The sequence below is a fragment of the Ceratotherium simum genome, chromosome 37 (assembly GCF_057802395.1).
Source record: "Ceratotherium simum simum isolate JZ-2026a chromosome 37, ASM5780239v1, whole genome shotgun sequence".
NCBI lineage: Eukaryota > Metazoa > Chordata > Mammalia > Perissodactyla > Rhinocerotidae > Ceratotherium > Ceratotherium simum.
Genome location: NC_141936.1, coordinates 28,966,194 through 28,979,686, shown reverse-complemented (window position 1 = coordinate 28,979,686; position 13,493 = coordinate 28,966,194). Strand labels below are relative to the sequence as shown.

At 36.8% G+C, this 13,493-nt stretch overlaps 1 protein-coding gene across 1 annotated transcript; it reads left to right on the top strand.

Annotated features, from left to right (window-relative positions):
* On the top strand, window positions 1-939 carry LOC101396276 (olfactory receptor 2L2-like). Its single transcript, XM_004427500.2, has one exon. It carries the CDS (start codon window positions 1-3, stop codon window positions 937-939), a length of 939 nt encoding a protein of 312 aa, XP_004427557.2.
* Window positions 940-13,493: the final 12,554 nt, after the last annotated feature.

Genomic DNA, 13,493 nt, shown 5'->3' with positions numbered 1-13,493 from the left:
ATGGAAAATTCTAATCAAACATCAACTGATTTCATCTTATTGGGATTGTTTCCACCATCAAGAATTGGACTGTTCCTCTTCATTCTCACTGTTCTCATTTTCCTAATGGCTCTGTGTGGCAATCTGTCCATGATCCTTCTCATCCTCCTGGACACCTATCTGCACACATCCATGTATTTCCTCCTTAGTCAGCTCTCTCTCATGGATCTGAACTACATCTCCACCATTGTCCCCAAAATGGTTTTCAATTTTCTGTTTGGAAATACATCTATCTCCTTCTTTGGGTGTTGGGTTCAGAGCTTCCTCTTCTTAACTTTAACAATTGCTGAAGCCCTTCTCTTGACTTCTATGGCCTATGATCGTTGTGTGGCTATTTGCTTTCCTATCCACTATCCCATTCGTATAAGCAAAAGAGTGTGTGTGCTGATGATAACAGGATCTTGGACAATGGCCTCTATCAACTCCTGTGCCCACACTGCTTATGCCCTCCAAATCCCTTACTGTCAATCTAGGGCCATTAACCATTTCTTCTGTGATGTCCCAGCCATGTTGACCCTGGCCTGCGTGGATACCTGGGTTTATGAGTACACAGTGTTTATGAGCACCACTCTCTTCCTTGTGTTTCCTTTTATTGGTATTGCGTGTTCCTATGGCCGGGTTCTCCTTGCTGTCTACCACATGCAGTCAGCAGGAGGGAGGAAGAAGGCCTATTCAACCTGTAGCACCCACCTGACTGTGGTGACTTTCTATTATGTTCCCTTTGTTTACACTTATCTACGCCCAAGATTCCTCCGATCTCCAACAGAGGACAAGGTTCTGGCTGTCTTCTACACCATCTTGACCCCAATGCTCAACCCCATCATCTACAGCCTGAGAAACAGAGAGGTGACGGGGGCCCTGAGAAGAGTGATTCAGAGAATCTGTGCTGTGAAAATGTAGACAAAGCTTTCTGCATGTGTACCAGGACTTGGTTATAAATTTATTAATCAGTATGTAGTAATTAAAAATATTATTTTATGCTTAGAGTGCAAGGACTAAAATCAACCAAGAGGAGAAGAAAATCATTAATGTCTGGACAAAATTATTTTGTAAATATATGTAAAGCTAATGACTCTCAAGGAGAATTTTTTTCTAAAATGATTTCTTTTATGACTGAATTTCAACCTATTGATTTCTTGTAAATCTGAATTTAATTTTAAATATAAATTTAATCAATGGCATTTTAATGATTCCTCTCAAATTTCAGGTCGTTTGTGGACTTTGTACGAGAAACAGGAAGTGGCTTCATTTTTCAAATGCCTGTTTATTCATTTTATCGTCATATTTTCAATTACATGTTAAAATGATGTTAATGTTTTTCTCTTCTGTTAATAATGAGTTTCTGAAACTTCATGTGAAAGGAGTGTTCTTTTCCATTAATTATCTTTCATATTAATTTTTAAATTGTTAAATTATTATCTTTAACTTTTATTTGTATTTCTGTCTGTGTATATTTTCTTTGCAATGTTGCTGATGAATTCTAATGACTCCCTGATATGCTTTATTGCAATGACTATGTGTGCACTTTTATTTAAAATAATTTTGTGACAAAGTTTACTAGCTAATTTCCCTAGCATTTCCTGTCCTGGCAATCAGGTGAGATAGTTAATAATTTTGTAGATGACACAGAGATGGTCTCTGGGATGGAAGGATAAGTCATCCCCTGCCCCCAACATGGGTCATGGCTGCTGCCAGGCAGAGATCCTTCTCTCTTCTAGGGAGTGGCCACTTCCACCGTTGTTCTCCATCTGCAGCTGCTGTTGACATCACCACCACCAATTTAGTTCCATGTCCCAACCCAGCCAGTCCCTTGGGGTCCTGTCATGCTTTGAATAAAGATGTGTGTGTGCATATGGGTAGGCCAGGCCAATTTCTCCATGTGCATGCTGCCTGAGCCCCCATGTGTAGGTGTTGTTGCTGGACCAAATCTACCTGCTAATGCTGTCATCCGCCTAGATCTTCTGCTCACATGCATATTCAGAGATAAAATTATGAATTTTAAGATTTCAACTGCAGAATCTTAAAGCAAGCAAGGAGTCTTTCTGAGTGTGAGACCTCATGCAAGCACACAGGCCACACATCCATGCTGAATCGATTTTGAACCTGAATAATTACCCCATGTACCTCAATATGTGAAAATCTCTTGTTACATATTACCCTCAAGATCCAGCCATGTTGTAGCAAATGGTAACATTTCATCTTTTTTATGGCTGAGTAATATGCCACTGTGTATATATACATACCGTATCTTCTGTGTCCATTCATCCATCAATGGACACTTAGGTTGTTTCCATAGCTTGGCTATTGTAAATAAGGCTGCTCTGAACATAGGGGTGCATATATCTATTCAAATTAGTGTTTTTGTATTCTTTGTAAAGCTACCCAGAAGTGGAAGAGCTGGACTTATGTTTTATTCTTAATTTCTTGAGGAATCTCCTTACTGTTTTCCATAGTGGCTGCACAAAATTACGTTTTAACCGACAGTGTCCAAGAGTTCCTTTTTCTGCACATCCTCTCCAACACTTGTTATTTCTTGTCTTTTTGATAATAGCCATTCTAACAGGCGTGAGATGATATCTCATTGTGATTTGATTTGCATTTTCTTAATAATTAGTGATGTTGAATATATTTTTATGCGCCTGTTCAACATCTTATGTCTTCTTTGGAAAAATGTCATTCAGATTCTCTCCCCATTTTTTCATCAGTTTGTTTTTGTTGTTGAGTTGTATGAATTATTTACATATTTCAGATATTAACTCCTCACTGGATATACAACAAGAGTATTTTCTGCCATTCAGTAGGTTATGTTTTCACTTTGTTGATGGTTTCTTTTGCTGTGTAGCTTTTTAGTTTCTTGTAGTCCCATTTGTTTATTATTGCTTTTGCATCCCTTGCCTCTGGAGACATGAGATTCAAAAAGATACTGCTAAGACCAATGTCAATGACAGTGGGCATTCTTGTCTTTTTCCTGATCTTAGAGGGATAGCTTTCAGCTTTTCACTGTTGAGTGAATTATTATCAGTGGATTTGTGATATATGGCCTCTATTATTGTGAGGTATCTTCCTTCTATACCCATTTTGTTGAGAATTTTTATCACAAATTGATTTTAAATGTGTCAAATGTTTTTTCTGCATCTATTGAGAAGATCATATAATTTTTATCCTTTATTTTTTAATATGGTGTATCACATTGGTTGATTTGTGGATGTGGAACATCCTTGGATCCCTGGAACAAGTCCCATTTGATCATGGTGTATAATCCTTTTAATATTTTGTTCTATTCAGTTTGGCTAATATTTGAATGAGAATATTTGCATTTATATTCTTCAGATATATTGTCCTGTAATTTCCATTTTTTGTGTTGTCCTTGTCTGGTTTTAGTATTAGGGTCATGTTGGTCTTATAAAACGAATTAGGAAGTAATCCCTCCTCTTCAAATTTTGAAAGAATTTGAGAAGAATACGTATTAAATCTTCTTTCAATGTTTGGTACAATTTACCAGTAATGCCATCAGGTCCTGGACTTTTGTTTTTTAGGAGGTTTTTGATTCTGTTTTAATCTCCTTACTAGTATTTGGTCTGTTCATAGCTATTTCTTCATGATTCAGTCTTGGAAGTTTGCATGGAATTGCTTCTTATTTGTGGGCTATAAATCTGAGGTTCCCCCAAGCTCCTCCTCAGGTTTCATTAATCTGCTAGAGTGGCTCAGAAAACTCAGGAAACTAGTTTTCTTACTAGATTACCTGTTTATTACAAATAATGTTAAAGAATATGACTTACAGCCAGAGCAAGCAATATTTAGGGTAAGATCTGAAAGGGAGCTGAACAGAACAGTTTCTGTCCCCATGGAGTTTGGGGCTCTGCATCTGGAATACATTCTGGTTCCCCTATCTGGAAGCTCTCCGAACCCAGTGTTTTGGGGGTTTTATGGAGGCTCCATTGCATAGGCATGATTGATTAAATCATCAGCCATTGGTAATTGAACTCAATCTCCAGCCGCTCTCCTCATCCTGGAGGTCCTGGGATTGAGACTGAAAGTTTCAAACCTCTAATTACACAATTGATTCCCCTGGCAACCATCCTTCATCCTTAGATAAGCTGGGTACTTTCTAAAAGTCACCTCATTTACATAACAAAAGACATCTTTATAGCTCTAATCACTGAGTAAATTCCAAGAGTTTTAGGAACACTGTGTCAGAAATGAGGAATGATCAAGACAAAATTCAAATTTTTTACTATAAATCACAATATCACAGAAACTCAGATCAAAAGGGTGAGGTTCTAATCCATGCAGAAGCAGGGTACTGTGGAGACTAAGCACTTCAGCTTGGATTAAAAAATTATCTTCGAGGGGCTGGCCCTGTGGTTTAGCAGTTAAGTGTGCACGCTCTGCTACTGGTGGCCTGGGTTCAGATCCTGGGCGTGCACTGAGGCACTGCTTGTCTAGCCATGCTGAGGCGGTTTCCCACATACAGCAACTAGAAAGATGTGCAACTATGACATACAACTATCTACTGGGGCTTTGGGGAGAAAAAGGGAATAAAAGGGGGGAGGTTTGGCAATACATGTTAGCTCAGGGCTGGTTTTCTTCAGCAAAAAAAAAAAAAAGAGGAGGATTGGCATGGATGGTAGCTCAGGGCTGATCCTCCTCACAAAAAAAATTTTTTAAAAATAGAGAAAGGGGATCTTTAGAATGTGGAAGGAAGGAAGTTGGGCACAAAGTTAGTTCCAGGAATGGTTGTTATACCTAGTTTAGCTAGGCTGTAGTAATGCTTGCCACTCAGATACAAACATGTTGCTCACCATCTACTTAGAATCTGGTATCAGAAAGTGGGTTCTCTATGGCTTGTTAGTGAGATTCTGTCTCAAGGCACTACACGGTCATGTTTCCAAACCTGCTTTGGGCAGGTGATCCTTAGGAGCTGGAAGGAAGGGAGATTGGGCATGAAGTTATTTGCAGGAATGGGTGTTATACTTAGTTTATCTCAGCTGTAGTAATGCTTTCCACCCAGATACAAACAAGTTCCTAACCATCAACTTAGAACTTGGTATGACAAAGTGCCTTCATCTTGGCTTGTGAGTAAGATTCTGTCTCAAGGCACTCACGGTCCTATTTCCAAACCTGTTTTAGGAAGGTGATCCTTAGGAGCTTGAAGGAAGTGAGATTGGGCATGATGTTACTTCCAGGAATGGGTTTTATTTATAGATTAACTCAGCTGTAGTAATGATTGCCACTCAATACAAAGATGGCTACCTACCATCTACTTACAAGCCAGGATAAGAAAGTGCCTTCTCAAAGGCATGTGATTGACATTCTTTTTCAAGGCCCTTCATGGCACTGCACAAAACCTGATTTAGGAAGACGATCCTTAGGAGCTGAAAGGAATATGAGACTTCTTCTCAAGGCCCAAAATGGCAATATGTTCCAAATGTGGTTGAGAAGGTGGTCTTTACTAGCTGGAAGGAAGAGAGATTTGGCATGAAGTTATTTCCAGGAATGAGTGTTATTTCTAGAATTTCTGTACCAGTGATTGCCACTTATATAGAAACTTGTTCCTGGACATCTACTTAGAAGCAGGTATCAGAAAGTGGCAGGGATCAGAAACTGCCTTCTCAAAGAAATGTGAGATGCCTTCTCAAGGCCGGAAATGGCAATATATTCCAAAGCTGGCTTAGGTTTGTGATGTTTATGAGCTGGAAAGAAGAGAGACTGGGCACGAAGTTATTTCCAGGAATGGGTAGATCAGCTGTAGTAATGAATGCCTCTCATATACAAATGTGCTCTTATACATCTAATTAGAAGCAGGGATCAGACAGTTCTTCTCAAATAAATGTTCCAAACTGTGTTCCAAACCTTGTTGAGGAAGCTGGTCCTTATGAGTTGGAAGGAAGAGAGATTGGGCACGAAGTTATTTCCAGGAATGGGTAGTATCCATAGTCTAACTCAGCTGTAGTCATGATTGACACTAGATCCAAAGATGTGTCTTACCATCTACTTACAAACTAGGATAAGGAAGTGCCTTCTCTAACATTTGTGAGTGAGAGTCTCTCTCAAGGCCCTACATGGCCCTGTGCAAAACCTGCTTTGGGAAGGCGATCCTTAGAAGCTGGAAGGAAGGGAGATTTGGCACCACGTTATTTCAGGAATGGGTCTTACACAAAATTTAATATATATACAAAGAATTTCTATCAAATCAATGAGAAAAGAGAGATAGCTCTCTTTCCCCACTCTGAAAAATCATGGGAAGCACTTGAGTATACATGATATCCCTAGAACCAAGGATCCTCCTCCCCACAGAACCAAAAGACTGACAATACCAGTCAATACCAATACAAAACTTGAAATTTGGACTCATCAAAAGTGAGGGGTCCCTTATTCAAGATGATCTAGTGTTAAACTTCCTTCCCCAATCATTACAAATGTTTAGAACACTGTCATAAATGTTTAAAACCATAAATACTTGAAGCCCACCAATCAAAACCTGCCCAGCCAGTGTTTCTGTGTGTCAACCTGTTCTCTCTAACCTCTTAATTTTTCCCTACATCCTGAATTTGGGAGATAGACCTGAGGGCACATGACCCCTGTTTCTCTGCAGATTGATCTCACAGAATAAAGCTCATTTCTTCCTCAAAAACTGATGCCATAATTAATTGGCTGTTTATGCACATCAGCCAAGAGAACTCCAACTTTGTGTGGTAACAGTTTGGTGACTACAAAGGGACCAGGGCCTGTGACTGCCTGCCTGAGGCTCTGGAACCCCCAGCAGGGTATGGGGTTTTTCATTGACCCTAAGTGGCTTGACTGATCAGATTCCTGTTTACCCCTATGGGTCCAGGCCCCAAGGCACTTCTTTTTTGTTTGGGGAGAAGAAAAAAGCTTCAGCATCAGATGACTTTTGGGTAAGTAACCTGTTAAAACGTTCTTGTGTCTAAAATTATCTAATGTGTCATCAGGATTGTGGTTTAGAGGCCCCACTGGGGGGATTTTGCTGGGTTAAACTCCCAAGGCTAGAGTTGTGGGTTCAAGGGAGACAGTATAAAAGGGTTATAGGCACTGGGACACTTAAACGATGGAGTTGGAGTCCTGAGCTCTAGAGTAGGGTCCCAGAATACCTTGTATTAGAGTCACTGAGTATTGGATTTCTGTGTCTGTTCTTGTTTATGTATGTCCGACTGTTTTATTTGGTAAAATTGGCTGTTTGTGGACTGACTTTCTTGATGATTGCAACAAACTCTCTTTAGAAATTATCTTGTGTCCATCTTGGGAAAGCCCTCAAAAATGGGGATAACAGTAAACAACTGGCAAGGTAACCTGGGATAATTTTAAATTACAGTGGCCACTTTGGGGATCCTTTGTAAGTGCCAGGTAATGGAGAAATTTTTTTCAAGTCTAGTTTACTATCTTCCAATACCTAAAAGTTCCAGAAGGTGTAAATGTTAACAAAGAACTACAGAATCTTACCAAACTTGTTTTGTGTCCTGAAGTCTAGGCTTAATAATCATCATGTTGTGGGGGGGTCCCCCAAATACAGTCAGACAAAAGTTTGGTTCCATGTCATTTTATGGTCAGAGATGGTCAGACAGAAATGTGGGTTACACTCCCATTTGCAGCTAAGAGTCCTACCAAACTCAGGCCATTAGAAGGAAAATTCTGATTAGATAAGGTCATCTAAAAGTGCACTTAAAAATAAAGACGTCAAAATTTCAAAGTAACCTTATTGAAAGTTTTGTTGCAAAAAGTTAATTGAAAATTGTTATAAAAGATACCTAAAAGAAAAGACTATTAGGTCATGGCTTTATGGACATCCCATAATATACTTTCAAAGAAGTACCCAAAATGAACCCCTCCCTGAGTTAACGAGATTCAGACATTTTCTGGGACACTGCTGTTTAATACCGCCGGGTATAGTTACTGCTCATCCCAATTGAAACATGACAAGATATTTGAAAGGATTTCCAACTTATGATCAGAAATTTGGTCAAACTGGAAGCTGATATTCAGAGCTTGATAGGAATTTTCTTTTCAGGCCTTCTTCCCTAAGTTAAAATAAAACTAAGAACCCAGAGGGAAAGAAGCAAATTAGGGATGATGTAGTTGGACAGGTAAATCAACCTATGGTGTCATTTAAGTTACAACCCAATCTCTGAGGAATTAAGAGCAACTGTCATTAAAAAAATCATTGCAAGACTGGAAATACAGCTCTAGAGGCAGTATAGATTCCACCTATTTCCCTTATCTCAGAGAGCTTGCAAACTCTCTGGGAACTATCTAGCCCATCACCAATTCCTAACGCTGAAGAAAATAAAAAAGGAAAAAGGAAACAAAAATGGCCCTAAGTGCACCTTTGCCAAAAATCTAGCATCTTGTGTGTCTTCTCCACACGTATTAGGAGAAAGCTTAAAAAAAAATTTGGATTCATAACTAGGGAGCATTGCATTACTGTACCTGAGTCATGACAGTAATTTTAAAACAATAGCTGTGGAGTTTCTGTGTATGTTTATATACGTATACATACATATGTGTGTATGATAACCTACCTCTGGATGGTATAATTTCTAAAGACATCTATTCCATTGGCTTAAAGTAAGCACTTATGTAAATTATTTCTAAGTGTAATAGCAGCTAACCCAAATGTCTTTCAAGTTAATACGATATAATCTTTGGTAACTGAAAGTTAATTTAAGATGGTTGGTTTGATTAAAATGAGCATGTCCTCAGAGTTATCAACATTGGATGTGACACAGACATGCAGCCAATATGTGATTAATTGATCAAATAAGGTGATGTTATCTCTATTACAAAACTGGTTAGCAAAAATAATAACTTAAAATGATAGCTAATTATTTCTAATGTCTCATGAAGTTTTGTAGGCAATCTAAATAATTACTGGGAATGAGTAAACTAACTAAAGGTGAAAAAGAGATAAACACATTGGAAGAACATTTTAACAATGCTTGTGTTATGACATGAATATTTAAGATAACTTCCAATATCTCTCTGGTAACTTGAAACAATGAAATTCTGCTAGGTGCAATTGTTATAAAAAATTCATTGAACACCCAGGTTATTTTCAAATAAGATAACATACTGAAACATTATTACTAAACATGCCTAAATTTACCTACTTTTGGCTTCTTATTACAGAGAAGAAAAAAACTAAAAGATGTTTGGGTCTATTAGTAAACATGACTTGTACTTTATTAAAAATTGTATTATGAAGTAACATGTTTCTAGAAATTATAAAAAATATTTATAAAGTTGCCAAGCCACATAATGCTAATGTAAAACACGGTTTATAATTGCTTAATTCTTAGTTTTCACTGAAAATTAAGGTCTGTAACAGCTAAGAATTCTAATTATTATATATAATTAAAGCTACTAAAGATTAATAAGGGAAAAGTCTTTGTATTCAAGAAATGTAAGATGTATGTTTTCAGTAAAGAAGGTATGAAGAATGGAAATAGTTTTGTTTGCTTTGTTAAGGAAGGTAAATTTGTACTAAAGTACTACAAGGAAAAAAAGAAGGCATGGGACAAATTTGGAATGTAAAAAGAAAGTTATAGGAGGTTTGTGGAAGAGGAACCTTGAAGAAAGAATTTTGTGCATGGCCAAGTTGGCTAAGATTAAAATGAGTTCAGTTAAATAAATGAGTTTTAATATAAAAAGTAAGCTATTACAAAAATTAAAATTTGGTTTTCTGTCTCTTAAAAGAGATAGTTTTCTTAAACTTTTAGTCTGTTCTTGATAAAGAGATTATGAAATTTCTTTCTTTCCTTTGAGTAGTCTACCAGAAGAGTATGGATTTTATATTTTCTCAAATTAAATTTCCTTTTTTTTTTATCAGAACTTTAATCACAGGTGCTAAGGGTTTTCTCACAGCTATTTAATTCATCTGCATTGGCCTGAAAATCTTTAATTGTCACCATGGTTAAATGGATAACTAAGCATTATTTCATAGAGACCTATGATATTAAGTGGATGATTGTTATTAATGTCTGTTAAAATTATATATAACATTTCTAGAATTCTTATCTGTCCTGGTTATCAGTCATAATTCTACTTATTATCTTAAAATAGTATATGTCACAAAAATAACCAAATTTCTTTGTCAGTTTTCATTTATAAGTCTTTTGTCATTTACGGACAGTTATTGTTTTACTTTGATGCTTTTGTAAATGTTTCATCTTCAAAGACATTCATGGAAAGGACTCTGACTCTAGAATACAGGTTTCTGATAAACTTTCAGATCATAAAACGGAACTAGGTAAGAAATTACAGAACTCTAATAGAGAAAGTGATGATTTCATGAAACTGCTAACAAAAGATCAAGAGTTGATTACATGGGACTGAATAAACTGATAAGAATGTTTATAACTTTTATAACTTCTATTTGACATATTGCTTATTTTTAATGTTTTATTTTTTCAGATTTAAAGAAAACTTTTACTCTTTGCTCTTAAGCCAGCTATGACTTGTAGCAATTTGGTAAAATATACATTGGTAAATTATCCATTTGTAAGCAGACTTGAAACATTTATCTTTTTTGTCCCTACCTGCTCCCTTCAGCATTTGGAAACTCTTAGTGAGTATTGTGAGTATTGTTTTCATGGCAATACAATTATTTGCATAAGTTCAATGAGAATCTGTTCTCCTTATAACAGGACACAATCCAAAACATTGGTTATATTACCAAAGTGTTGACTGGGGTGTCATATTTGAGAGAAATATGCAGACTCAGATATGACAAGACAGCTAAGAAACAAAGATTGGACTTTATAGAATAAAGCCACTTGGAAATAGTGGCCCAATACCTTGATTACAGGGTTCCCAGAAACCTTATCAGGTGAATAAAGAACATCACTTCCCTGGTAGGTGCAAAGAACCTCAGGATATTTTGGGGAATCTCAAGAGAAGAGAGGAATTCACCCAAATCTGTAGGTATTGCAGGTGGAATCTTATGACAAGTCCTTGGCTTGGTTTTTCTGGCCTCAAGAGGCCTTTAAAGTTCAATCTGAGTTTGCTAATGAACAGTTCCAGCAAAGCAGATTTAAAAGAGCCGATATGATCAGTTGCTGTTCTTGTTATACTTATGTAAATAATTGGGCCACGTTTATTGAAACTAGACTTATTTTGCCAACCAACGAGTCTTAATTTGGCTATCTTTGGTAAAAATAAGGGTGATTTTGGAGAGAAAAGTTATGTTTCAGTAGAAACTATAATACACATTTGTGGATATTAGACTCTAGTTCTGTTAACTGTCTTTGAGGTTTTTGTTTTCTATCTGCAAATTGGACTGGATCCAGAATTCTTCTAGTCTCCCAAAATACCTATCCAAAAATCTCCAACCTAACATTTTCAATTTTTTCCATCATTATCATTTGCAATCATTGAGAATTGAACCCGCTTTCCTTACAGAAGCTCTGCAACTGAAGTTGGACAACTTGATGTAAACTTAAAGGACATTCACATCTGTTGCTGTGTAAGCCACTCAGTAAGGTACCTGAACACCTTGTGATATCATCAGAGATATTTCAAACTGCAAAAGATGCTTCAACACTGGAATCTAAAAATCTTTTTGACTGGCTGCACCCTGGACTCAGAAACTGGTTTATAATTTGCTCCAACCATTAACCTTGTTTTCCTTTTTGTTTCTGTAGAAATTCTTCTTATTAAATACCTTTTTACTTGCTTATGCAATATAGGCCAAATTTTGAGAGCCCACCTGAATCACCACCTTACTAAGAGTCTGGTTCAATGAGATGGAACAATCTACAACCCTTATCAGCAGGAAGAAGCTAGAGCAGTATTTGCCCTATACCCCTCAAGGTTGAGGAATGAACAATAAAAAGCAGGGATTTTTAACCATGGGCCTTCCTAGAAACAGTTCAACTGAACCCATCTTATTAACAGAGTAATTAAGAAGTTTTCTTTCATAAAATTTATAGTCATGTAGCCAGAGCAGGCACAGAAGAAGAAAAATTGACCTGAAATGACTGCAGAACCAAAAATTCTCCTCCTCACGGAACCAAAGGACCAGGACATGTCCAGAACTTAAAAGTCGGACACTTATCAGAAGTGAGGAGACCATCATTCAGGAAGATGTTGTGTTCAAATTTCTTCCCCATCCCATCATCAATGTTTAGAACCCTATAATAAAAGTTTAGATCCCCATTATAAATGTTTAGAACCCTGTCATAAATGTTTAAAACCTTACCATAAATGCTTGAATCCCCCCAATCAAAACCTGTCCTGCAAGCATTTCTGCATGCCAGGCTGTTCTCCCTAACCTCTTAAATTTTGTCCCAAATTCTGAACTGAGGAGACAGAGCTGAGGGCCAATGCCCCCTGTCTCCCTGCAGATTGATCTTGCAGCATAAAGCTGATTTCTCCCCCCAAATCTGATGCTGTCATTAATTAGCTCTTTATGCACATCAGTCAAGAGTACACCAATTTTGTGTGGTAACAGGTTCATGAAGACATTTGGCCACGTTAACTCCATAATTCCTTTCAAATTAATTTTGGCATATATTTTGTCAAATCACTCCACACTGATCCAGAACCACTTATTGAAAATCATTCAATGGTAGCTTTGATATAAATCATGTATCTGTATGGGGCATTTAGTGGACTCTTCTTTTCCCTTGTCTATTTTTTCTACTTCTGTACAAATACCACATCATGTTACTTTCTGTAACCTTATAGCAAGTTCTAATATTAAGCAGTGCAATTGCCCAGTATTGTTATTTTTCCTTTTATCTTCACGTTTTCCTGACTACTTTTACTACTTTGCATTCTTGTAGACACTTTATTTAATTTTTGTCCAGATTTATTGAGATATAATTGACATGTAATGGTGTGTAAGTTTAAGGTGTACAATGTGTTGACTTGATATATTTTGTGAAATGATTAGGAAAATAAAGTTAGTTAGAACATACATTACCTATCATAATTACCTTATGTGGTGTGTGTGGTTAAAACATTTAAGATTTATTTTCTTAACAACTTTCAAGTATATGATACCATATTTTTAGGTATAGTCACCATACCATGCAGTAGATCTCCAGAACTTATCCATCTTATAACTGAAAGTATGTGTGCTTTGACTAATATCGTGTTTCCCCATCCTCCAGCCCCTGGTAACCCCCAATCTACTCTCTTTTTCTATGAGCTTTGCTTTGTGAAATTCCACGTATAAGTGAGATCATACAATATTTTTCTTACTCTGTTTGACTTTTCATTTAGCATAATGCCCAGAGGTCAAACAATATTGTCACAAATGGCAGGGTTTCCTTATATATTATGGCTTAGTAATATTCCATTGCGTATATATATCACTGTTTTTTATCCATTAATCTCTGGACAGAAACTTAGATTGTTTTCTGGTATTTTCTATTGTGAATAAGGCTGCAAAGAACATGAGTGTGCAGATATCTCTATGAGACATGATTTAATTT